At 36.8% G+C, this 25,578-nt stretch overlaps 2 protein-coding genes across 2 annotated transcripts in view; one reads left to right on the top strand and one right to left on the bottom strand.

Annotated features, from left to right (window-relative positions):
- Positions 1 to 3,715: 3,715 nt before the first annotated feature.
- Positions 3,716 to 7,478, top strand: LOC149811958 (protein YLS7-like). The gene has a single exon (XM_089993633.1). The coding sequence runs from the start codon at positions 6,450 to 6,452 to the stop codon at positions 7,224 to 7,226; it is 777 nt and encodes a 258-aa protein (XP_089849759.1). The 5' UTR covers positions 3,716 to 6,449; the 3' UTR covers positions 7,227 to 7,478.
- Positions 7,479 to 19,896: 12,418 nt separating this feature from the next.
- LOC149811959 (cullin-3A-like) overlaps positions 19,897 to 25,578 on the bottom strand; it is a 64,469-nt gene continuing 58,787 nt past the window's right edge. The window contains exon 2 of the mRNA XM_089992618.1: positions 19,897 to 22,289. Coding sequence (XP_089848744.1) covers positions 20,249 to 22,289 — 2,041 coding nt within the window. The 3' untranslated portion in view covers positions 19,897 to 20,248. The remainder of the gene's footprint in view (positions 22,290 to 25,578) is intronic.

Raw genomic sequence — 25,578 nt, forward strand, 5'->3', positions numbered from 1 at the left:
TCCAACTAGGACCCAACCCAAAATCCAGATTTTTTACCCAAAGAGAGAGAGAGGAGGAGGGGGGAGGCGTACACGCCATCTTCTCCTTCTTCTTTTCCTTCCTCTTCTTGTCGTAGCAATTATGACAAAAAATATGTGTTTACCTTCTATCTCCTTTACCCTCATACACACGATTCTTCTCATAGCTATTGTTCTTATAAAAGTGTGGGATTTTGTATGTGAGTGTTGGCTCCTGGTTTTGAAACGGCCAACACATTGTCCTAGCTTTTCTTATTTCATTTTGAGACCTTAATCTAGTCTCTTCCATGCAAACCTTAGCTGAAACCTTCTTGAATAAGAGGAAGATCATCTTGTCTTCTATGGATGATGTTGCTTCTCGTTTGTTCAAACTCGGGTCGCAACCCTCTCATAAATTGAAAGAATTGCTCGTTGTTTATTTGCTTCTTTCTAAGTTGAGCATCATTGGGAGTTTCCCAAACGAGCTCTAACTTAGCCATTTGATCTCACTACTTTAAAGAGTCAAAATACTCTTGTCACCTCGTTTACAATTTTGTATCTTGTCTTGAAGCTCCCATGTAAATACAATGTCGCATTGAGTATATATTTGTTTAATGAAGAGTCATGCTTTATTGGCTCTTTCAAACTCTAAAATAGTTTCACATGTATTTATGTTCATACTTTCTATAAATAAGGAAAGTACCTTGGCATGGGCAATGTCTCATTCCTTCAAAGCTTTCTTATATCCTATAAGAGCTTTTTTCTTTTCTTCTCCTTTGAAAACCTCCTCTTTAATAATTTCATCATTTTCTTTAGTGGATTTTGTGAGGGTGAATTGTGGTTCTATTGTAGAACCATCAACGTACTCCTACAATCCTTTACCAATAAGGATTCTTTTGATGGCGGTAGCCCATAAATTGTAGTTATTTTCATCAAGTTTGATTGGGACTACCGTTACTACTGCTTTTTCAGCCATAGAACCAAAAAATACAAAGCAAGAGAGAAGAAAGAGGAAGAAAAATAAATAATTGAGTAAACTTTCAACTCTTTTTAAAGCTCTAATGTCTCTATGCATTCATAAAAATGCCAATCTTGAAAAAGGTTGGTAGGCACATTTTCCAAGGCAAAGCCCGATCTTCACACTACCTCAAAATACTCTTGAGAAAGAGTTGAATAACACAAATAAGTCGAGAGACTCTGATACCATGTCACAAACTAAAGTGTATGCTTTGATATGCCAATTATGGGCAAGAGAATACTTGAGAATATGACCTCTTATGGGTCAACTCATGAAAACACAAGAATAAGCCACTTATGGGCTGAGAATTATTGGGGAATAATCCCTTGAAGAAGTGATAAGATGGATGGGGGGCTAACCCCATATTTATACACAAAGTAGAGGCTCAAAGGAGCCGTTGGGACCTACCCAATGGCTAGAAATGTAGCCGTTGGATAGAATCTAATGACTCCTTTGGGGGTATTCCCAATAAGCCCTTGAGGCTGGGAATAATTACAATAATAAAAAATAAAAACAGAAAAAGGAAAAAGTACATACAGATTTTGTATATTGAAAAGACTAAAATGCACCTAGGAAACATATATATATATATATATATATATATATTAACAGGAGCAACCTAACAGTATTTAGAAAAGGAATTTATAACTGAATGTCATTTGCTATAGGGTTTGCCACACGCACAATATATCCTCATCATAATAGATGAGAATTCCAGAAACTGCAGCTTCAGTTTTATAATGGGCATTTGGGCAAAAGCTTGGCATGTTTTTCCATGATGGTTCCAAATATGAATGACTCAGAAGATTGACCAATGATAGCATAGAGATTGGTAACGTAAATCATTCTCCAGTCCACTTAGAAAAACTTAATACAAATCCTACCAGAATTGCTGCTGTTGAAGCAGCAGAAAACCAATCCACAAAGACTGCCTTCGAAGTCTCTTCTGCTTCTAAGAAGCATAAGGAGACTGAAATTGCATGTCACCACAAAAACTACTAGGATTCCAATCACACAGGCAGTTAATTTTGCCTTTGGAAAGCCAACTTCCACTAAGGCATAAAAAAGAAACTGAATGGACAGCACTGCCTACCTATTATCCTGCCTTTATGCTGAAATCAGGGATGTGCCTGTGCCCAGTGCACTAAACTCAATCAATCTCTAAGCATACCTGTAATGAGCCCTTATAGGGTTTTTTTTTCTGCTATAAAAGCTGAAGTTCAGGCACTTCATTCCGCCCTCAAAGTAGAGCAGCAAAATGGTGATGCAATCCTTTGCAGAAAAATTGACTAACACCATCATCACTATGGCATCCAGTTGTGTCAGGCAAATTCTCTACTTCCATCAAGGCAGGAAAAATGGCAGTTGAATCCCCCTTCAACATTTCCATACTGCCAAGGCAGCAAATCAGGCAGTTAAGCATGTACATGGAGTTTTAGCTACCAAAAAGGTAGAAGTGAAAATGGAATCTGCACCCTGTGCCACTAAATGCATTTATTTCGTGCAAAAAGCTAAAAGGATGATCACATCCATGTTTCTATTGCCAAGGTAAGACGTAGTTACAAAGCCAGCAGCAACATTAACTAGTTTTTTTTTTCAAGCAGCACCACACCACAGGTTGTTAGATTAGTGAGTTCTATTCCAAAATCCATGGCCCATAGGATGATTACTCACAGAATGACTGAAGTCATGCAGAAAAAAGAACTGGACTTCATTCTTCATCTGACATCAGACTGAAGCAGGGAATTCCCAGCCAAAAGCTAGGAGTCATTCTAGGGATGGTTTAGGTTCAACTGGGCATTCAGATCCTCTGGATACAAACATAAGCAGCTATGAAAGTCAAAGTGACTCCAATAGGAGTCCTACGAAGTTCACTCATTCAAGAAGAGTACTTAATGAACAGATAATATCTATATATATAGAAAGTACCAAGAAACTGAGCCTAACTCCTGTCGATCTATGTCACATGGGTGCGGGTACGGGTACGGGTGCGGAGCAATTTCAAAAATTTTGGACACGGGGACACGGCTATATATATATATATATATATATATATATATATATATATATATATATATATATATATATATATATATATATATATATATATATATATATATATATATAAGATTCTGTCAAAGTTGTGCCCATTAGGGGACTCGGCTATATATATATTTTAAAAAATATATAAAGAGATTGATTTTTCTTTAGTTTTTATACGTCTTTTGCCCTAAAAATGGATAAAAATAGACTCGGTCAAAGTTGACCATGTCCAAAATGTGGACGGACTCAGCCCTGGTGCGTTGACCGAGTCCGACACTTGGTTGACCGTGTCCGAAGCCGCACTCGGGTCGGGGCGTGTCAACGGAGGGGCGTCGACCTTATAGCCGAGTCCGTGTGACTTAGTTGTCGATGGACCCCTAAAATTGGTGCTTCCACATTTTTCCTAAACCTAACTCCTAACAAGACCTCCTTCAAACTACAAACACATTGGCACCAAACTAGGGAACCATTTTTCATCTGTATCCCATACCATATGTTCTCTCCCTCTCTTTCTAACTAACTGAACCCTCCATAGACTCCACATTCCCTTTATCATCTAAAATCTCAAAAACCATAACCCAAAACTCTCTCTCTCTCTCCTTCCTACAAAGCAAGAGAATAATACTAGTAAATTAAAACCAATGCTTCTAAAAGAAATCTAAGGAATTGCTTATAATGCCCTAAAATCGTTTTTGGTAGGTTTTGCCAAATATTTTATAGTTATGGTTTTTGTGCTGAGAATGAGCTAACTTGTGAACATAAACATGATTAGAAATAGCAGGATTGTGACTTTCTGCAAGTTGTGATTTTTTTGCTATTGCTGAATGCATTAGTCGACAGCCAACAAAGATTGTGGATATGTATGAATGCAATTTTTGAAAAGAAAATTGAGCATTTAAGGTCAGTGATAGAAAATTTCCTTGAGGAAGCTAGTAATGGACCATGAATTGCAATTCAGAATCATTCACAGCACTACTTGTGTATTTGTGTATCTTTTTTGGGGGTGAAGATCCCGCTTAATTGGTTATTTCAAGCATCAGCTGTAGCTTTCTATCTTGTGACATTTTACATGCAACTTTTTCTATGGGGACAGTTGAATGCCTCAGACCATAGACCTGAGGATCTGAGCTGGAATGGGCTGGCTGATGTAGTGTGGGCCCTGCCCCAAGGTCCGCAGTGTTTCAAACGGCTGACTTTATATCAGGCTTCGTAGATCCCTGATATAAAGGAAGCCTGATATAAAGTGAAACTGGTTAAGATCCTCAGATCTCTGGTCTAACCCTTCCCATTGGAGAAGACATCCTCGGACCTCAGATCCAAGGATCAGATCTGAGGGACTCGAACCCACCCTATGGGTTTCTTCCTTTCTTTGGTGAATTTATCTAAAAGAAAGTATTTGAAATATTTGCACCTTTTCTTAGGATTTTGTGATAGAGATTTCATGGTAGGTTTTTGTATGGTAGTTGGCATACCGCTGCTATTGTGGTTCGTTTATCTTAACCATTAAACATGAAAATGTTGCAGGTTATATCATGTTGATTTCTGCAATGTGGAAGCACTTATGGAAGAGTTGACTGTTTCATTCTACAATTTGAGTTTGGTCGTGAGGCGAAGCTAGAGGTTATTTTCAGATAGTCTGTATTCACTGCTTGAATACAAAAAGTTGGCTATGCATGTTTTTGTTGGACTGTACATCTTGCAAAGAGGCAAGCCATGACCTTGGCTTCTCCTAAAGGACTTCTATGGATAAATCCTTTTCCAAAATCAATTTCAACCCTTCTTGTTTCATTGGCTAGCTTAGCAGTAATACTGGTTCTTGCTTCGACCCTTTTGACTGTTTTGCCTGTTAGTTCAACATTTCAAGGCTATTTTCTTGGTGTATATAATGAGAGAAAAGCACAATTTACATATCTTGGAAACCAGACTATCAACCTATCTTATAAACATAGATCTCCAATTTCTGCAAAAGCCAAAAAGATGGATAAAGAAGGAAACAAACAGATCTTTGGTGAAAAGGCTACCTCTGGTTCAAGCAATGCTTCTGTCAGTGCACTATTTGGCTCCAATGGCGACCAGAATAGAACAGTAAAAAATACAAAGCCATTCAGGGAAGTTTCTACTCATGATTCCATAGAAGCCTATGCATTTGGAAATGGTAATAACAGCTCTGGTTCTAGAGGTGATTCAAAGTCATCAGAGGTTGTCAATCCTTTACCTACAATTGCTCCAAGGACCAATACTTCAGGTATAATTATACAATTGAAATGACTATGATTACGTCACTTTTTGCTAGTTTTCTCATCCAGCCCTTTGAAAACTGGAATTTGGGTTGCTCATGGAATCACTCAAGTTGTTATGTATGACCATCTTTGTTTTTATTTCATATTGTTTTATTCTCTTTCCACACTGTAAAGGATTGGGATTCATGTTTTTTGCCATACTTGTAATCTTTTGAGATTAGAAATCCTTGTAAGGTGGTTGCAAGTATTGCATTCTAATAGTCTGGCTTTTATCTGGGTCTCCAACTCCGAGACACACTGGGTAGAAGGCCACATTGTTTAATTGGTAGTTGTTTCTTAGTGTTTTCTGTACTAAATTTAAGTTAGAGATTGCATCAATTGGCAATAAAATAAACTTTTCATCTTGGTCAACTTGCATTTTGCAATAAAGCCAAGCTTAGGCATTTTGTCCCACTTTCCAATCATCTGCAAAAGCAAGCAATTAAGGTTATTTTGGCCATCTATTTTTTTTAGAGTTTCCTTTCAGGTTTATAGAAATTCAGCTGAATCATGTTCATTGTTTTTCTTCAGGTGAATGTGATTTGTACCATGGCAAATGGTTTTATGACCCATCTGGGCCACTATACACAAATGACACTTGCCCTGTAATCACCCAGATGCAGAACTGTCAGGGCAACGGGAGACCAGATCACGAGTATGAGAACTGGAGGTGGAAACCTAATGAGTGTGATCTACCACGTTTTAATGGGAAGAGATTTCTGGAGTTGTTGCATGGAAAAACTCTGGCTTTTGTTGGTGATTCCGTTGCTCGAAATCAGATGGAATCCTTGCTATGCATTCTCTGGCAGGCAATCTCTCTCTCTCTCTCTCTCTCTCTCTCTCTCTCTCTCTCTCTCTCTCTCTCTCTCTCTCATGCAGACATGTAAATAATCCCACATGCACTTGGCTTCCTACAACTGTACCCACTTGTACACATATGCCCACAAACCCATTTAAAGATGCACCACGCATGCTAGTAATCTGTGATTGCTATCCTTGCCTGCACTGGAATATGGATGCAGTATTCTTGTTATCTTCCTAAATTTGAAATTTATAAAGTGTGGTGAATCAATCTCCAGGTAGAAGCTCCAAAAAATAGAGGCAACCGGAAGATGCAGCGCTGGTTTTTCAGGTCAAACAATGTGATGATAGTACGGATTTGGTCATCCTGGCTTGTCCACCAGGTATCTGAGGCCATCGGTGTTGCACCAGCAGGTATTGACAAACTACACCTAGACCAACCAGATGAAACCTTCATGGAGTTCCTTCCTAGTTTTGATGTCCTTGTTCTATCATCTGGGCATTGGTTTGCAAAGCAATCTGTCTACATTTTGAACAACGAAATCGTTGGGGGGCAACTTTGGTGGCCTGATCAGAACACTCCTAAAAAAGTAGACAACGTTGAAGCATATGGGATCTCTGTGGAGACTGCCCTTACTGCCATAGTCATGCATCCAAATTACACCGGCCTCACGATCGTGAGGTCATATTCGCCAGACCATTATGAAGGGGGAGCTTGGAACACGGGTGGCTCATGCACTGGAAAAGTGAAGCCACTAACGGAACAGGAGCTGGTGCCTAATGGTTTCACACAGGGGATGCATGAGAAACAGGTGCTGGGATTCCACAAGGCACAAAAGAAAGCAACAAACAGGTCCAAGTTGAAGCTGATGGATATTACCGAGGCATTCAGTTATAGAGTAGATGGCCACCCTGGGCCTTATCGAAGCCCAGACCCGAACAAGACCACACAGCGGAGGCTGGATGGCAAGCCTCCACCACAGGACTGCTTGCACTGGTGTATGCCAGGTCCTGTGGATGTTTGGAATGAGTTTGTGCTCATGATCATTCGAAGGGAATTCGAACAGGCTGGAGATTTGCCAACTTAAAATGTGCTTCTGGCTGAGAGGCGCAGCAACAGTGTTTAGATCAACTCAAATGTTCTCTCCAAGCTGAAAATGTCTTTATTTTGGAACTAACATAGAAGCTATTGTTGTATGTTGAGGTTGATACAATGAGGAATGTGAATACAAATCCATGTCTGTTGCTGTCTTTGTTTTACCAATATATCAACCTTCAAGATGATTGGAAGGTGTTGATCCAAGTATTGATCTACAAATACAATTGGAGGCTGGGCTGCACCCATCTGATTCTTAGAGGCCATACGGATGTTCGCAACCAATCGAACTCTCTAAAATCTAAACCTCCGAGACAAGCACTATGCATGGGTAAAAGTGTTTTGGTGTGCAGATGCGGGTTTGAAGCTAAACATGTCCAGTCCATGCTCAACTTGATCATGCACAGGCGCACACGCACCAGTTTAATGAATCTAATTAGTATTAGGAACTCTGGTGTTGGTATGGCCAGAATCTTGTTGAAGCGAACGTATGCAGTATTTCGATAAGCAGTAAAAATATGCAGAGTAATGGATACAAAGACATACCTAGAGATCTTTTCGCTGTCTTAGTCTTCTTTCTCCAACTGCAGAGATACCTGAGGTTTTCTTTGTTCCAATCCATCCAGGGCCATCCTTCATCTTGCCTACCAAAAACGATAAAAATAAAAGCGTGGTTTATACAAAATCTAATACAATTCTACACACACACACACACACACACAAACAGTCGTGCAGAAGATAGGCCACAAGGCGATATAGAAGAGAAAAACAGAAGAAACAACCAGAGAAGAAGCCTTTTCCATACATGTATATATGTATTAGTAGCTTTTGTTTAAGTGATAAGGGAGAGAGAGGGACATGATAGCAACGGCCGCTGATGCTGATATGTAAAACTCTTAAAACCACCCCTCTCTCTCTAATAAAAATCTACAACAGATTGGCACAAAAAGAAACATTCTAGCAAATATATTCTTGCTATTTTGAGTTGCAATAGCTTCCACTATAGAAACCATGCATAACGTCTTGGCAATGGAAACGTTGGGGAGAATGGTTCCCGTATTGTCCAACTGGATCCAGCCCCCCCCCCGCACCATACAGACTCCTCCATTCTCCAAATTCCCATGAGTCAGGGGGGCCCGGACCAACCATCTTAGACCTAGTTATAGCTGTTTCCCACGATCTGGGATCCAAGACAAGTTCCAAAGCAATGACATTGCTATATGAAAATGGATCGGGTTTAGGTTCTCTCATGCTCGACCCAAAACTGGGTCCAATTTTTGACTAGTAGCATCTCGGTTAGGGCCAACCAGGGTACCTCAAAAAGCTGGCTCACTGCCCAGCCTTAACGGAAACATGCTGTCATGCATGTCCAATACCAGTTTGGTTCAACTCGTCCCCTAAGTCATCCCCTATCTTCATACTCTTAAATCTTATGATGCAAGCTGTTTTGATCAAACCTGACCGTATAGGGTTGATTTAATAAGAATCAACCCTTGGATTTTACATTTTCAACAAAAAAATATGATTCCTTAGATTTTATTTTTTCATCAAAAAAAGATTTTTCAAAAAAATGATTGTAATGTACAACAAATATAATGTGTTTTCGCAAATAGCCTAAAAATTTTTAAATCTACTGCACAAGCAAAACTCACAAAGTTCACGCGATATATCATTTCGCCTATCGGCTAAGGAAAAACCTCACTTAAATTTGATATTCACACATATTTTTTTGTGGTCCTTGAGCATGCAAAATTTTATGTTATTTATGCAGTCTTCTCTATCAATCATAACTTCACAAATACCTTAATAAAATCACATATTTTATATCAAAATTGTCGGATACGGTGTGAACCTCCCTTATTTTCTTTAACCATCACTTAAATGTATGTTTGCACTTATTTCTTTTGTGGTCTTTACAAAATTTGCAAAAACAAGTTTTGTGAACCCTTCACAAATACCTTAGTAAATATCATGCAAACCTTCAATCTCCTTTCTGTAACCCTCACTTAAATGTATATTTACACCTTGTTTCTTATAGTTCTCATGAAGTGCACAAAAATAAGTTTTTTGCAAACCTTCTTATGATCGTAACTTCACAAATACCTCAATAAAATCACAATAATTATTTGTAGAGTTTTCTAAAATCGCAACAATTATTTGTGGAGTTTCCTAAAATCACAAATTCATCATTTTTGCTGTAATTCAGTAGACATTTTCTATTATAATTCAGCATTCATTTACAATTCAACAAACATTTACTATTATAATTCAACATACATTTATAAAATATTTTTAAACTATATACAATTCACTTGTACTATTCAAAACTACATACATTTATTCTCAGTATACATTTAGACTGTTATAGGTATTCAAAGTTAAACTATGAAATAAAAATTCAATTACAATTACATCTATACATATTTAAAAAGCATTGTTTACTTAATTACAATGATTTATAATTATAAATCACTGTTCACTTTTGTAAATGCTTCATGCGCGCTCGCAGCCCTCGATGACCCTAGTATAGTTATCAATAAGCTCAACTTGATTTTGTATAATAAACTCTTTTGCAACAAGCATATCTTTCGGCACACAGATTTCATCCTATGCAAGAGCTAACTCTGCATATTTTCCACTTGCAATTCTTCTATGCCTTTGACTCATCGACCCATGTTCCTCTTCAATGACCCTCTTTTTGGAGAGACTGTCTACAAAATATTGGGATTGAGCTACTATATTATCGTCATTGTCGATAAGTATCATGGAGGACAAGTCGATGTCTTCATCGTCGTGGCATCAGTATTCAACTTCAGAGAAAAATATGATGGGGTAATCCTTTTTCCTATCCTTTATTGTTAGTGGGACAACTTTTTTAACTGCACCACGATGACCGGTTGGTTGCTGACCATAGCCAAATTGTTGGACTACTCAGTTGTCCATTTAACGCTCAACTTGATGTGATCTTAAACTCGACAAACCCAAACCCAACTCCTAAGGCCCAGAATGTGCAATCGGATCTTCTGTAGGTTGATTCAGATTTGTTTCCCCATCTCTACTTATTGCAAGCTAAGCCACCTCAGCCATGCAGTCACTTCAACATATGAGACCCATTGGATGACCCTAAATTTATAGCCAAGCGGGACCCACCTTGTGAGCCCTCTCTAGAAGCATCCAAGGTGGCGTGTGTGCCACACCTCTTGGCATCTTCAAAGGGCCTTAACTCCCTCAAAGGAAGTTGTGTAGACCCTTGGGATGCCTTCCTTGAGACTCAAGTAAGGACCTTGTGAATTGGTCCTCTTAAATGCCTAAGAAGTAGGATTTTACCTAAGATAGAATTATGTATTTTGTTTCTTATAATTTGAGTTTATTAGTCTTAGTAAGTTGAGCTTTTGATTTATTATTTTTTATCATTATTGATGACATTAAGGAGCTTCCCTTGGCCTATAAAAGGGGCTTTTATTTGTGTTTTGAGGATATAAAATAGAATCAAGTGTCTCTCACTCACACTCTCAAGAATTTGCATTTTCCTTGGTGGGCATCCCTCTCTCACGTACCCCTTAGCCCCTAAGCCTATTCCAATGAGTTTGCCTCTTGACTTGTGTCACTCTCTTATACCCCCCTACAAGTCTCTACCCCCTTGACTTGTTCACCCTATTTTAGGGTTATTCTAGTTCCTAAACATTCTAAGTAGAACCAATTTTACATAGTAGACTACATTAACTCTATTCGGTGGACATGGATCAACGCAACACCTTCTTGGCTCCTAGACCATTTTTGGATAGACCAAACTCATCTCCAACCTTAAGACACCTTCTCCAAATCGAGTAAGTCATTAGACCCCATTCCTCTCTAAACCTACGCTTCTCATAAACCCAATTCTGAAAATAACATTTTGTTATTGTGATTTTCAGAAATTATCCTAACTTAAAAATAAGTAATCTCCTCAACTATACCTAGTTCAAACCTAAAAAATTAACCCTAGTCACCCCTATGTGTCCCCAAACTAAGGAGAATTAAATTTGACACCAAAACTTGTTATGCTCGAAACTCAGTCCTGAATCAGACCTCTTTCAAACTTGTACCCTGGTTTTTTTGAATTTTAATTCCCAAACCATAATGACCTAGACCCTAAAGTTTCACCCACACCTTCTCTAACCTGTCTCTATTCAAACCCCATTTTTTAGGATTTTTTTTATTTTTATTTTGATGAAAATAATTCACTCTCTCAAGATCTCTGAGAAACTAAACAAAATCTAGAACCAAAACATACCCAGAACTTTGCAAAATTTTATCTCTTCAACCTCGAATCCCTTGACCTAAGATTTTAACCCAAGCTTATATGATGTGTTCTGAACCATCCCTTGTTTTTTCAACATTTATTTTGTTATATTTTGGGAGAACTAGATTTTTCTTTAAAACTTGTCAGAACTTACCTAAGCATGAAACAGAATTTGGCCTTTGACTTGACCCATCCTAACCCGAGCATACCCAAACCATAAAAATTAAAGCCAAGTCCATTGGAATGCATGACAACTTCATTCATATTGTGTCACCAAATGTCCTTCCTTACGATGGCCTTTACTTGTACAACCATATCTTGATTCTCATTTTTCTCATATGTGTCCTTGTAGAGGCATCACTTTACCTACATAACGATGTTTCTTTCTTAGTTAGTACTGTATTGCATCACTTATAAATAAGTATGAAATATTATTATAAAGAATACTTACATTTACCTTGGTCAGCCTTTCCAATAATTTCAAGTAATGGGCACTATTGAAAATGTGATGAGCAAACGCTCTTCGATCAGTCTCCTCTTCGTTGATTGGCCAATTTCATATTGAAACACATGAAAGTATAAAGAGAATGTGACCTCTTAGGGGCCTTCTAATAGATATGTTCTCCTATATCCAAACCTGCATGTATTCGTAGAAGGATTAACATATTAATACATAATATATTATATCATTCATATTAAATAATATTTTAATTTAAATCAATAATTTAAGTACAAATGAAAGAATAACTACCTCCAACAACACCATGTCAATAATGTTTATTCTTCGAGTCCTCACTCTACTGAGACCTGCATAGAGGTGTGCAAGTATGGTTGCTCCCTATGCATATTGGTCAACATGATTCAAGTCTCCCACCAGTTCAATATACAAACTATAGATTGACTTCCTACCACTTTTGATGAAAATGCATGTGCCCAAGATGTAGAGCAAAAAATACTCTCAGTTTCTTATCCTAGATATTACTAGTATCGACGTTCACTCCAACACGGTAGTTTCTCTTTCATTCTCCTTGCCTTATTGGGGTCAAAGTTATTTATCAACTATGATAACTTCAGCTTTTCTCCCAAGAACTTATCATCCTTCACGTTCAAATAAATATCACACGTGCTTTAAATCTCCTTATTGATGTTCACTCATTGGTTCTCCATGAAACTTAAATTCAGTGATTTGTATCATGTCCTTCAATGTGATGGTCGTCTCAATATCTCTAAACTAAAATGTGTTGGTTACCATGTTCCTGAATATTAGAATGACCTCTAAGAGGGGATGATTGATGTTCTATGATATAATCTCCAAAAAAAATTAGAAATGCATACGATCTCGCGTGTCATTCGCATCCTCTGATAGAGATAAGAACCACTGGTGTGCTTGAAACTAGGGTGCATGTAGCTTATTAGATCACTCTCCTCACCTTACAGCTCTTACAATATATATATATATATATATATATATATATATATATATATATATATATATATATATATATATATATGATAATTTAATAAATGATTGAATATAAAATAAAAAATGATTGCAAATATTTTAGAAATATATATATAAAGAATAACAATTGACTAAAGTCTCAATCCAAGAGCACCAGACCTTCTTACCCACTTCAATTTCTTCTTCAGAGCTTACATCTTCTTCTTCGCATCCTCCCATTATTGAGGTGCCTCCTCACATTGTTGAAGTTCTATATCTGCCCCTCTATCATCCACATTTGCCATGGTCACGTCTCTAGCATCATTTATCTTGTTGTTGATGTTAGCTATGACTTTAGAATAAGTGCATGAGTCAAACTTTTTCTTAGCTGAGTCCCCCTCCACACCCCCCCCCCCCCCCCCGCCCCCTCCCCTCCTACTTAGATGTTTTCAAGATGAGAGACATTATGGCAACAAACTCTTCATCATTTTTTGTGCATTCTGTTTTAGTTTGGCACACCTAGAAGTTGTTAATAGCAAGTTGACCAACATTTCATGTGTTTTATACTGCTCATTTGAAGATAACTAATAATTGAGCCCAAATTTTTTGTAGTAAATGTTAGACAACTAGTATTTTAGCTATAGAGTAGACTCTCTCTACCCATGTGTCAAGATTCTTATGTACATCATAGTACATAGAATGACCTAATATATAGTTTGTCTTATTTGGCAATTCTTCTTGTATTCCAACACTAGCGATGTGGGTGTGGGCCCCTCAGACATAGACATTTATATTTCCATATTGTGTCAAACTCTACAAACTATATAAAAAGATATCTTGCAACAAATATAAAATTATTACCTTTGACATTAAAGTATGTACAACATTAACGACCACAACATTTATTCATCAATGAGCAACACCACTACATACAAAATAACTTCAAGGAAATTAAGTATTCCAGAAAAGCTAACTAAAAAACATGCTTAAAAAGCATCAAATAATGTTTAATTGTATCAAATAAGAAAACAAAAATTTGCAGTGCCTCTAGGCATTAGAAGATGAAAGTACTCATAGTCACCACCAGAGCATCAAACATAGTTTCTTATATTTTTCAATGTATTGATTATAGGCATATTTTTTGTATGAAGGATAGAAAGAGGTACAAGAGAGATGATGCAACAATATAAAAAAATGTTGAAATATGTAGACTCGGTATTCTTGGTATTTTATAAACATTGAGGAAAAAGGTTACTAGAAAACTCGTGGAAAATATTGTGCTTACTGAAAAATCTCAAATCTCCTACTTAAATATTTGCAAAAGTTTTATTATATGCGCTTTTTTTTAATATTTGTGATTTTGTTGAATCATATATATACTCATTTTTTATTCAAGGGTTTATTCTTCTTATTTGTCTTTGCAAAGAACTTCTGTGTAGAACTCTTGTAGTAATTTCTGCATTCTGAGGAGGCTGTGTTATCATCCTTCTGATTGGCTTCCCTATCTACAGGTTCAAAAGGTGAGTTTCATACAATATATATGTGTATCCCCATGCATATTTTTGTTTAATATAGCAGCCTACAATTAGGGGTGTGAATGGATCCATCTCATGATCATTGAATATTCTCATGCGTATTTGTGTTTGCTTATTGCTATGGATGTTTTTTGTATGTTTTCTTATGTTGTCATTGACTTCCCTAACTATCGGACTTGGTGTTTAGGGTTTACTATGTTTATGATTTTTTTCATAGAAATATATATTGTTGCAGATGATTTATGATTGTTTGTTTGTCCTTTAGTTAATACTTATTATTCTTGTATTTGTATAATGAGGCTAGGGTTCACTATGCATAAGCATTGAAAGGGATAAAGTACACTATCATGGTTGTTATATGCAAACAATGATAGCATCTGAAATGGCTAAAGTATACTATCGTAGAACTGGTTGCACTAATTAAAAATCAATAGTGGGCTCCAAAAATATTACCTTTAAGAAATTTGAGGCTTTTATGTCTTAGAAAATCGGATATGCGACGGAATTATTGAGCCTCCGGTATAGTTATTTCTCAAACTTAAACAAGCAAGAAATATCGATAGATGTTGAGGAGGAGGAGGATGTAGAATCAATGTTATTTAGTAATGATGTTTACTTGAAAATATGCAAAGTTAATGAATGAGTAGTTGATTAATGGAATGATGCAAATTTTGTAGAGAATGTGCATATATCTTAGGCATCATCTATCGAGCTGAGTCCTTTATTGATTATCCAATTGTCTCAAACAATGAACAATATTGATGTTGTAAATGTCAATAGATCACTGCAAAGGATATGAAACCATGCGGGTAAAAGAGTGCTAGTGATCTTTATTGCAATAATTTGAATGACATGCAATCTTCCTAGGCATATGACAATGTTAGTTACAAGGTATAATTTTAATAAAATATATGGTTGAGATGTAGGTTTGATGATGAATATGATATTTTGATAGTTAATCCTTAATGTTGAAAATGCAGGAATGATGCATGCATCGAAGTAAATGAAGTGATAGATACAATGAATTTTGATTTAGTTGGTACAATCGAACAATCAATTAGTGGTAGCATCGATAATGTTGATAGTGAACAATCTAATGATATCGATGATGATGAGTATACAATGTCGATAAGAGAGGATGAAGACAATAATGACATGAGATAAATAAGGGCGAATGAAAGCGATGCACCAATGACATTCAAGAATATAAACCTTTGGTTCCCGTTCAATGGGTTCTCATACAATGAAGAGCAATTGAAAATCATTGAAGCGGAGACATCTAATTTGTGTGAGCAATTATGTAATGAAAGACTTAATGATTGTGAATAATTTCAATGACTATCAGCACACTTAAGCAATCGAGAAATTGCTTTAAGCAAAAGGTTTAATGATCTCCAACATTGTGATGAGTTTTTAAAAGATCATGTGATAAAAAATAATTATAAAGCAAAATTTTTAATGATCTACAATAACAGAGCCACTGTCGTATGCACTAAGAACAACACACATATGATGGTTGATTACCCTTGAAATATCTATTGCACAAAAGTATGTAGAGTAATTTTCTTTCAAGTAAAGATATATAATAGTGAACATACATATGGTGGATCACTAGGCAATCTTGTAGTGAAGAAAGTGTCTTTTAAGTGGATTTCAGGTGTTATTTACAAACGCATGCATGATAACCTAAAGATAACTTTAAGATAAATCATGAATGACATCAATTACAAGAAAGGTAAGGAGGTTATTTACAAACAAGTATGGTGTAGGTGAGAACATACTAAGGTTGCATTGTATAGTTCATTCAAAGAGTTATTCAAGATGCTTCGCGCTTATTTAGATCATCTGATGAAGGCTAATCGAGGATCAATAGGGTATATTAAGACCGATTAGAAAGATCAATTTCAACATCTATTCTTATCCTTCTGGCCAAGCATTGATAGATTTTTTAAAGGATGTCCTCCAGTTCTTATGGTAGATGACACGTTCTTAAAAAGAAGATACACATGTATATTGTTGTTGGCCCATACTATTGATTCTTGTAGTGAAATATTTCATGTAGCATTTAGAGTTTTTGATAAAGAGTTTAATGACCCATGGGCATGGTTTTAGAACGTCTAAAACATGAATTCATACACTTCGATGAGTTTACAAAAACAGGAGTATTGATAGTTATCTCATATAGGCATCCTAATTTAAAGTATGGTATCCCTCACACATGCCAAAATGTCATTGATTTTTGCATGAAGCATTTGACAAAAAACTTTTCAAAAAAAATTGGTTCACCACTCAGTGCACTTTGGTGGAGTGCAACTCAAACAGCTAGGAAAAAACAATACTTAAAGAACAAAGCATAGATTTATACAATTATGTTGTCACTTACTTTTCAATAGGAAGATGTGGCTACTTAACATCTAATATAGTGCAGAGCTTCAATTCATGAATTCTCGTCATACATAAGAAGCTCATAATTCTACTTATTGAAAAGGTTTGTCTCATGTTGAAACTTTTTAAGAAAAAAAAGATTATGGGGCAGTGTATGACAAGCATTGTGGTGTCGAAGGTAAAAGCAAAGCTAGACGAACTGAAGAAAAAAGCACAACAAATATGTGTGCAACTAGTGCATTGCCTCTGACAATGGTACAAAGCCCGCGATTGATCTCATGGTTACAATGTTGATCTTCAGAGGCACTTGTGCTCTTGTAAAGTGTGGCAGGTTAGCAAGATTCTTTGTGAACATGCAATCACATGCATTTGTATGAGGGCGACCAATTAGAGGATTTCTGTGATAAGTTCTTCACAGTTGAATCGTATCATGCTGCATATAATCAATATTCATTATTTTCGATGATAGATATTGTCCCACACATCGCTCTACCTACTCTTATAGTTGTCTATCCATAAAAAGTAGTTTGCAAAGCAGGGTGACCTAAGGTTAATAGACAGAGAACAAAACACAAAGATGTGTCATACAAGTGCAGTGTTTATGGTGAGGTTAGTCATAATAGGTGGAAACACGAATAACAATATGTATATGCATGTTGTGTTATTTAATTAATTTCTTCTTTGTGTGTATATTCAGTGTTGCTTTACTGTAATGAAGATAGGGAAATGGATAATTTACCAAAGACCCTTTACTTTACCCTGTATTTCTCTATGAGTCTAAAAAATGAAGTTTAAAATGTTACAAATATAAAGAATTGTGTGATCAAGTTCTACAAGCACATGAAGAAAAGACTTCCAAGAATGCGAAAGATAATAAAAATGTGGAGACACCGGTTAAAGAGATGTCAAAAGAGTTTGTTCAACTAGCTGAGCTATGAACAATTATGCACTTTTGTGATAGATCAAGTTAAACTTATATTTGTAATTGGATAGATCAAGTTAAGCTGTATAATTGAATGGATCAAGTTAAACTTTGATTGTAACTTTGTAATGAAGCCAATGTATTGAATATAACTTTGGAATTGTTAAACTTAAAGTTATCTGATTTCTTGCAAACTAACTGTATTTAGTTTTATGTAATTATATTGACGTGTCCATATATGGAGAAACAGTTTTGCAAAACTGACAGATTTTTGCCGAACAGTAGGATTTTCACAAATATACTTCAAGAGATTTCAAAACGTATATTAAAAAAAGTATGATATATGCAAATGAATTAGAAATAATTATGGAAAAGGATTTGGGTGGGGGACCACTAGTTAAGGACAAAAGACAAAAAAAAAACCTAGATTATGTGAAATTGATCAGGTTGGAGACTTTAATTGGTTTATATATGATTCAAGAAAATATTTCACAAAAAATAAGAAATATCACATATTTGTCATAATTACGCAAATATTTAAGTACAATATATGTGATATAAGGTGATTCGCAAATGACTTTATGTGATATCAAGCAGTAGAAGCGAATAAGATATTTGTGAATTTAATGGTAAGTGGTAAATAGAGTTTCATAGATAAATTTATGTGATTTTTAAAAGTATATGCAAAAAATAAGATATTTGCAAATTTAGTAGTAAGTTTCACAGATAAATTTATGTGATTTATGAAATATGCAAAAATTAGAATATTTATGAATTTAGTGGTAAGTGGAGTTTCGAATATAAATTTATATAATTTCGTAAAAGATATGTATCAAAATCCTTTCTGTAAATATTCTTTAGTGCATATAACAATGTCATTATTACAATGACAACTTTCATTTGAGACTAGTATTTTGATTGATAAAGCATTTATAATACAACGATAATTTATTAAATATGCATGTTTAACCATTTTCACTGTACACATCATTAGAAACTAGCATCAAAATTCTTTAAAACTGTATCATGTGTTCTAACTAAAAATTTATCCGAGACATTCTATACTCATGTATAACCTATGCATGCATCCATATTCGTCTCTCATGAATTAAAGTGCATTTTCAATATTAAAAAAGATTAATTTTATATTAAAAAAATAACTAAAGCTTCTGAAACATCTAAAAAAGCATATGGTTTCTCACTCCCAAAGTGAGCTCCTGTGGTTTTAAAAGCTTCCAACAACTATGATCTGACCATCAGCAATAGCTTATTGATTATGATAATCAAACATTACTTAGAAGTTATGCATTATGAATGTGTCCATAAGAAGTCACTAAAAATAGATACAAAAGAAACAAGTTAATCTGTGCAGAAACAAAGATGAACCAAAAAAGTATTAAAAGAAAAAAAATAAAGATCTTATGAGTGAAAAACATATGATTCTTAGCTTAAAGCCATGTAGAAGACAAATGAAGAGCAATGAGTGAAAAAGTATGATTCTTAGCTTAAAGCCACATATGCAGAAGACAAATGAAGAGCAATTATTCCCTAAACAAGTAAAACCTGAAAAAGCATTTTGTCCATGTGTACCACTAAATTCTTGTCCTAAATGTTGCAATAATAATAAAACAACGAAATGAAATTCCAACCCAACATGATTGAATTGCTCGCTCAGTGTCCAAGATATGGCCATACCTAGTGTTCTGTGGTTAGGGTGCTGGGGAAGGGTGTACAGAGATGGTCCTAACCTGCTTTATTGCATGAAGTATTAACAGCGTTTAGGATTCAAGCCCTTGCTTCCGTGCTGATAGCTCGAGTACTTGACTATTGTGACCAGCAACGACCCACCTCAAGGTCATGACCTCATGGTTATACATGTAGAGCATTGTCGAAAGTAATTAATGGTATACTGGCAGCATGGTTAAAAGTGGCAAAAGGCGTATTGGCACCACGCAACTCCAAAGCCCAAAGAACAGCACAAGTTAGGTCATGATCATAGCAGATCGGTAGATTCCATATACGCGGATCACTCAAACAACCCAAATGATAGCGCATGCTAGAAACATATTCTTACCAAATTTTTGGATAGCACCAAGGTGACATACTCCACACATGGTTGCTGAATGAATTTAATGCAACCATCCTGTGAAAAACAATGATGCAATTGCCAGATATATTACAGATTCGGACAATTCACAGTGTTCTGAGAACATGGAGTAGGAAACTGGGGAAAAAATTGGGGAAAAAAATCTGTGATCCTATGAAGGTTTCAGTCAAGTAAACTTTGTGACAGGAACTGCATTTCCTGGCAGTGCAGGTCAGACAGAATATCCACGTTAAACAAATAACCAGGAAGAATCAAGCCATAAGGCGTCAAGTAAGGCCCACTGCTTACCGATTGAGAATACAATTCATATGACAAAAACCAGAGAGAACGCACAAGAGCATCTCAGGCAAGATACCGGTACAATTTCCTGTCTGTCTTGTCTCTTTCTAAAAACTCACGCTCAATCAGAGACTCGACACGCTTCTTTATTACAGCAGGGTTGGGCAAAAAGCGTGACTGCAGTTGCTTTGTGACTTCAGCTACAATGTTGTTATGATCTAAAACCCTCCTAGACTTCATAATCCTCACAATAGCAGCCTCAATTTGAGGCTTTCTGTCTTCTTCTACCCTCTGCCGAGTTTCCTGCTTCTCGGGCTCAGATTCCTTCTGAGCAACAACAGTCCCTATTTTGATTTTGTAAAGCTTGCATGTGAATTTGTCATTGAAGGAGAATGAATCTTCCTCATCAATATCCTTGCTCATAGGAACCTTCAGTAGGACATTCTTCCCTTTGACACATGCAAGAGACTGTAAACATCTTTTCAGATCCAATGCCGGTATTTCTGTCGCCTGCTCAATTTCTCTGTAAGTCAAGCGGTCTGCAGAATTAAACAGCATGAGAACGCACATTTGATACGTGGAAACATTCAATTCATGTTTCTGGCCATTTCCAAAGGTTGCCTTCAGATCTGCAGTTCCCATATTTGTCTGCCATGTCAACCTCCTCCCAGTATGAGTACCAAGATAGTAGGCCCGGAACTTCTCGCACACACTCATAATCTCCGTTGGCAGATTACAAGCTGCACTCGGCTGGGTTGGCCAAGATCCTGTTGTGAGGACCTGAACAGCAAGAGCAGGGCCTTCACTGGTATCAGCAGATTGACATGCATAGAATCCTTGCATAGTATCCTGAGAGGTTTTCATATCAGTGAACATGCCTTCCAGTTTAGATGTAAACTGATATCCGCATTCAGTTTTGAGTTTCACAATAAGGCTTCTTTCTGCATCATCTGAAACGGTCTTCCCTGACAACAGTCTCTTTGCTAGATGCTGTTTATAGTACTTTTCAAACACATCTTTTTCTTGTAAGTACCTGAATAGCATCATTACTTTGTCTAGGACAATCTCAATGTCCTCCTCACTGACCCCTTTCAAACCCTTGCGAAGCTTATCATCAACAAACAAGGATATATATTCAGGAGACCTGGCATTTAAATTTATGAAATATTCAAATGATGAACTCAAAGCATTCTGAAAAGTCTTGTCATTGCCAAAAGCTGAGCTAATGATTTTATCATGTTTATCCTTCTCATCCAAGAGCCGCTGAACAAAATCAACAGGATCTTTTATTCTCTCAGGGTCTGTAACCAACTGTTTTCCAGTCTCTCGAAGGTGAGAAGTCATTACATCCCTTACAGTTGAGAGTCCATTGGGAACCCTACGAAACAAATTATACATTCTTGACAAATCATCATATTTGTCATCCATAAGCATATTCACCAATCCAGAGTTCTCCATGTAAACTAACCTATGCATGTGATCTGCAATCATCTCAGTCTCCACTACACTAGTTATTTTCACTTCACTCTTTGCATCCAAGTAGTGAGAAACTCTCTCCATCTCTTCATTCAACCTCCTCTCAGCTTTCTTCAAATACTCACCACAATCACAACATTCAATAAAGCTTTGAGATTCAACACTGTAAAAATTGGCTGAGACCTCCAAAAACGGCTTCTCAAAGTCTTCTTGGTAAACCGAAGGACCCAAATCCATAAGCATCTTTATTATACTCCTCATGAGACCACGATCAATAACTTCACCTGTGCGCTCCCTGTTTATCAGTTCAAGAAGTGTGTTTAGAAGTCTTGCCTGGATTTTATTGGAATGGATGATATTATCCCTCCACAGATTAAGACCAAGCTCATGAACAGGTGTTTTCTGATTGTTATTAACATAGGTTCTGTCCATGTACATCAATATATCTCGAACCATCTCAAGAGCTTTATTATGATCCCTCCATTTCCTGTTCAGCTCCTCTAAGAAAAGTCCACCTTGAGCAGCCTCAATGGATTTTGATATCTCTTTCAAATGCCAAGTCAGAGTGCTGACTAAACCTGAGTACAATTTGTCACCGTATTTGTGCAGCACCATATTATAAGCATTGCTGCATTTAAAGGGCAGAATTGTTATACTACCACTTAAAGTAAAGAAAAGAAGATTGAACAGGAAAAAGTAAACACAAGGAGAACTATAATTAAAAAAGCAAGAGAGGTAAGCAATATATTGAGTTATGAATTATTAGAAACATGACTCATTCAATTTTTGCACTAAAACGGGAACATGACATGCAGATAGGAAGCATGTAGAAACTGATATACACAAACTTCTAGAAAAATAACAATATCCAACATTAGTAGAGCAGCAACAATAACACAAAGATGAAATAGGGCTTCAGAAAGAAATCAGAGAAAAAGTCAATACAGATATATACTTTCTTGATGAGTCAAAGAGGAAAACTATCATGACTAAGAAGAAACAGAAAGATATTAATTAGTTAATCACTAAAAGGTAACTAGATGACGAACTTGATCTCAATGCAAAGTGCTACAGTACACACAATAAATTACTTTTATTGTCCCTAGGCAATAAATTTGAAGGTATGGCATATAAAAATTCATCTCCTTCCATTACTCATTACAAAATTAATCTTACAAGCTGAATGCATGTATAAATTATTTTTACCATCCCTATGCAGTAAATTCAAAGGTATAGCATATAAAAATTCATCTTAATCATTCTTTATTAAAAATGAATCTTACAAGCTGAATGAGCATGAGTCTCCTTTGCACAACTATATCCACTAGCAGGTACCTAAGGAGAAATAAGAGCAGAATTCTCTAAGAACATCCTCCAGTCTTGTTCTAACCAAAGAACCCAAAACCTTTTGCAAGAGAAATGGAAAAGAGGTAGTAGGCAACCTTGACAAAGATCCAGGTCCAAATGGCTGCGCTATTTGTTAAGGCCTCATGAGATTAGTAGGAAACATACTATTGATACCCTTGAAGAATTTCCCAAAAACAGGATCATCCTAAAAAAGATGAATATATCTAGAACTACAAGTCCTTAACCATCATAAAAGAGTCCTGGACACCCTGCAGCTCAAACCCATGAAGGGGAAGTAGCTGATATCTTGATAAAGCAGCTCAAAGTAAAGCTTCCTCCATAGAAGGAAATCATGATTTGCATATTGTGATTACACTGTGAACCAATCTACATGCTTCATAGACTAATCAAATGAACCCGCCTTGTTCAAGGTTTGACTTAGACAAGGCTTTTAAAGAGGTCAATGACAGCATTTTGTTGCACATCACAGGAAGGCCATCATTCACAACAACAACAACAACTATGCCTTCATCCCAAAACAATTGGGGTCGGCGATATGAACCAAAAAAGAAAATCATTCTGGGTCTTCCACATGAATCCTTCTCCTCCAATCATTTCTATCCAATGCCATGTCCTCGGTGAGGTTCAAAGCATTCATATCCTTTCCTATCACCTCCATCCATGTCTTCCTAGGCCTACCCCGACCTCTTTTAACTAATATATTTTCCCATTTCTCCATCCTTCTAACTGGAGCATCATTAGGCCTTCGCCGAATATGTCCAAACCACCGTAAACGATTCTCTCTCATCTTATTTTCAATGGGTGCAACGCCTACCATTCACGTTAGCAGCAAAATTTTATGATTCATTAAATATAAATGCTCACTGAGACAAGATGAGCAGGACTTCACGTTTACTTATAGAATTAGTGATGGAGGTTTTAGCATTATCATCAATAATTAAATCATTTCGACCTAAAGGATAATTTGGCTATCAAGGTGACCATCAAGAACAACTTTGGAGGATGAAAGCCATTCTCAAAATCTTTGAATCAGCCATTGTGTTAAGGAAAATAAACACAAATGAGGAACAGAATATGCACCGTGTAAACATTCCTTCTTACTTAAGTATGCAATTGCAAAAGAGTCTTAGACAGCTCCACTGAGTTGAAGTTGAAAACCAAGTACGTAAGGTAGAAGCCTACCAAATATCACACCGTGGTGGTTTCTACCAAGGAAATAGTCTCTCTACCTTCCCAATTCATATTACAATCTTCACTCTTCACATCTAAAAAAGTTACATAAAGTTTCACTCTCTTCTTGGAAGAGTCCAATACACCCTGCAGCTCCCATCATTCGTTTGGTTATCAGTCGAATTGAAAAGCTAAGCTGAATCGTTACAAAGCGGTGTCTGCACCTGGTTGCTTCTGGCATACGTAAATAATTGGCACCATGTATATTGTTGAGACTAAGATGTTTTTATGATGCTTTTAGTAAATAAGTTTTTCTAAAGTAGAGGTTATTTGAGTCTTATTCTTTAATGAGGGACCTGGGTGTAATTGTGTTCTTTGGACTATCTTTATTTAATATAGAGAGTAGCCCTAATTGAATTGAAGAAGTTAGATTATTCTCCAGCCGTCTCTCTCTCTCTCTCTCTCTCTCTCTCTCTCTCTCTCTCTCTCTCTCTCTCTCTCTCTCTCTCTCTCTCTACCTTGGTTGCTGTGCATCTCACCTCACTTTCAACATGGTATCAGAGCAGCGTCCCCTCTTGGGATACAGTTGTTGATCGTGGGTCGTGTAATGCTGTTGTGGCTGATCGTGGAAAACTGCAGCAAGCCGCATCATGTGTCGTGAAACGTGGAAAGTGGCTGATCGTGGAAGCACTCAGATCGTGGGTCGTGTGATGCCGCTGGTCTGATTTGATTCTCTGTGTTGTCGACACAGATTTTTACAAAAACAAAAAAAAATCTGATCGTTGCAAATTGATTGGATGTTGCGGGCTTCAAAACAAATGATCTTTGACGTGTGGATGGTGGAGAAGTTCAGATCGAGTGAAGATCTGATGCAGAGAAGTCGCGAAATCAAATCAAGTGGGGGTCGGTTCTGTTAAAGGCTGTGAAGAATCAGATACAGCAGAGATCTGATCCATTGTCCTTGGGAGCGTGATCCAAGTTCGAGTGACTCCAGTTTCTAGCATGAATCAGAGGCATATTCGTGGTGGATGTGCAGTCGAGGTATGCATCTCTATCTTAGTTGTGATATGCCTCTATAGTGGTGGATGTATAGTCGTAGTAGACAGCCTATTGTAGTCGTGGTATTCAGCCTGTCGAGGTCGTGGATGACGCAGTCGTGAAGGGTAAAGCAGGAGGGAACCTTCTGCACAGGTCGTGTGTGCTGGTGCTGTGACTGTATTGCGTTGAGGCTGCTGCTGATCAGAAAAAGCAGTCGTGAAATTGCACAGGGAAAATTATTTTGTTTATCGCTGGTTGTGCTCATGTTATCGCTGGTTGTGCTCAGATTTTATTTAGCAAGCAGCTGGGTGTTGTGTCGTGATCCTTTTGACTCAGTTGAT

The sequence above is a fragment of the Nuphar pumila genome, chromosome 17 (genome assembly GCF_984573655.1).
Source record: "Nuphar pumila chromosome 17, dmNupPumi1.hap1.1, whole genome shotgun sequence".
Lineage (NCBI taxonomy): Eukaryota > Viridiplantae > Streptophyta > Magnoliopsida > Nymphaeales > Nymphaeaceae > Nuphar > Nuphar pumila.

What these genes read in the sequence shown, in the direction of transcription:
- LOC149811958 (XM_089993633.1), top strand. Translation starts at nt 6,450, where the DNA reads ATGCAGCGCTGGTTTTTCAGGTCAAACAATGTGATGATAGTACGGATT.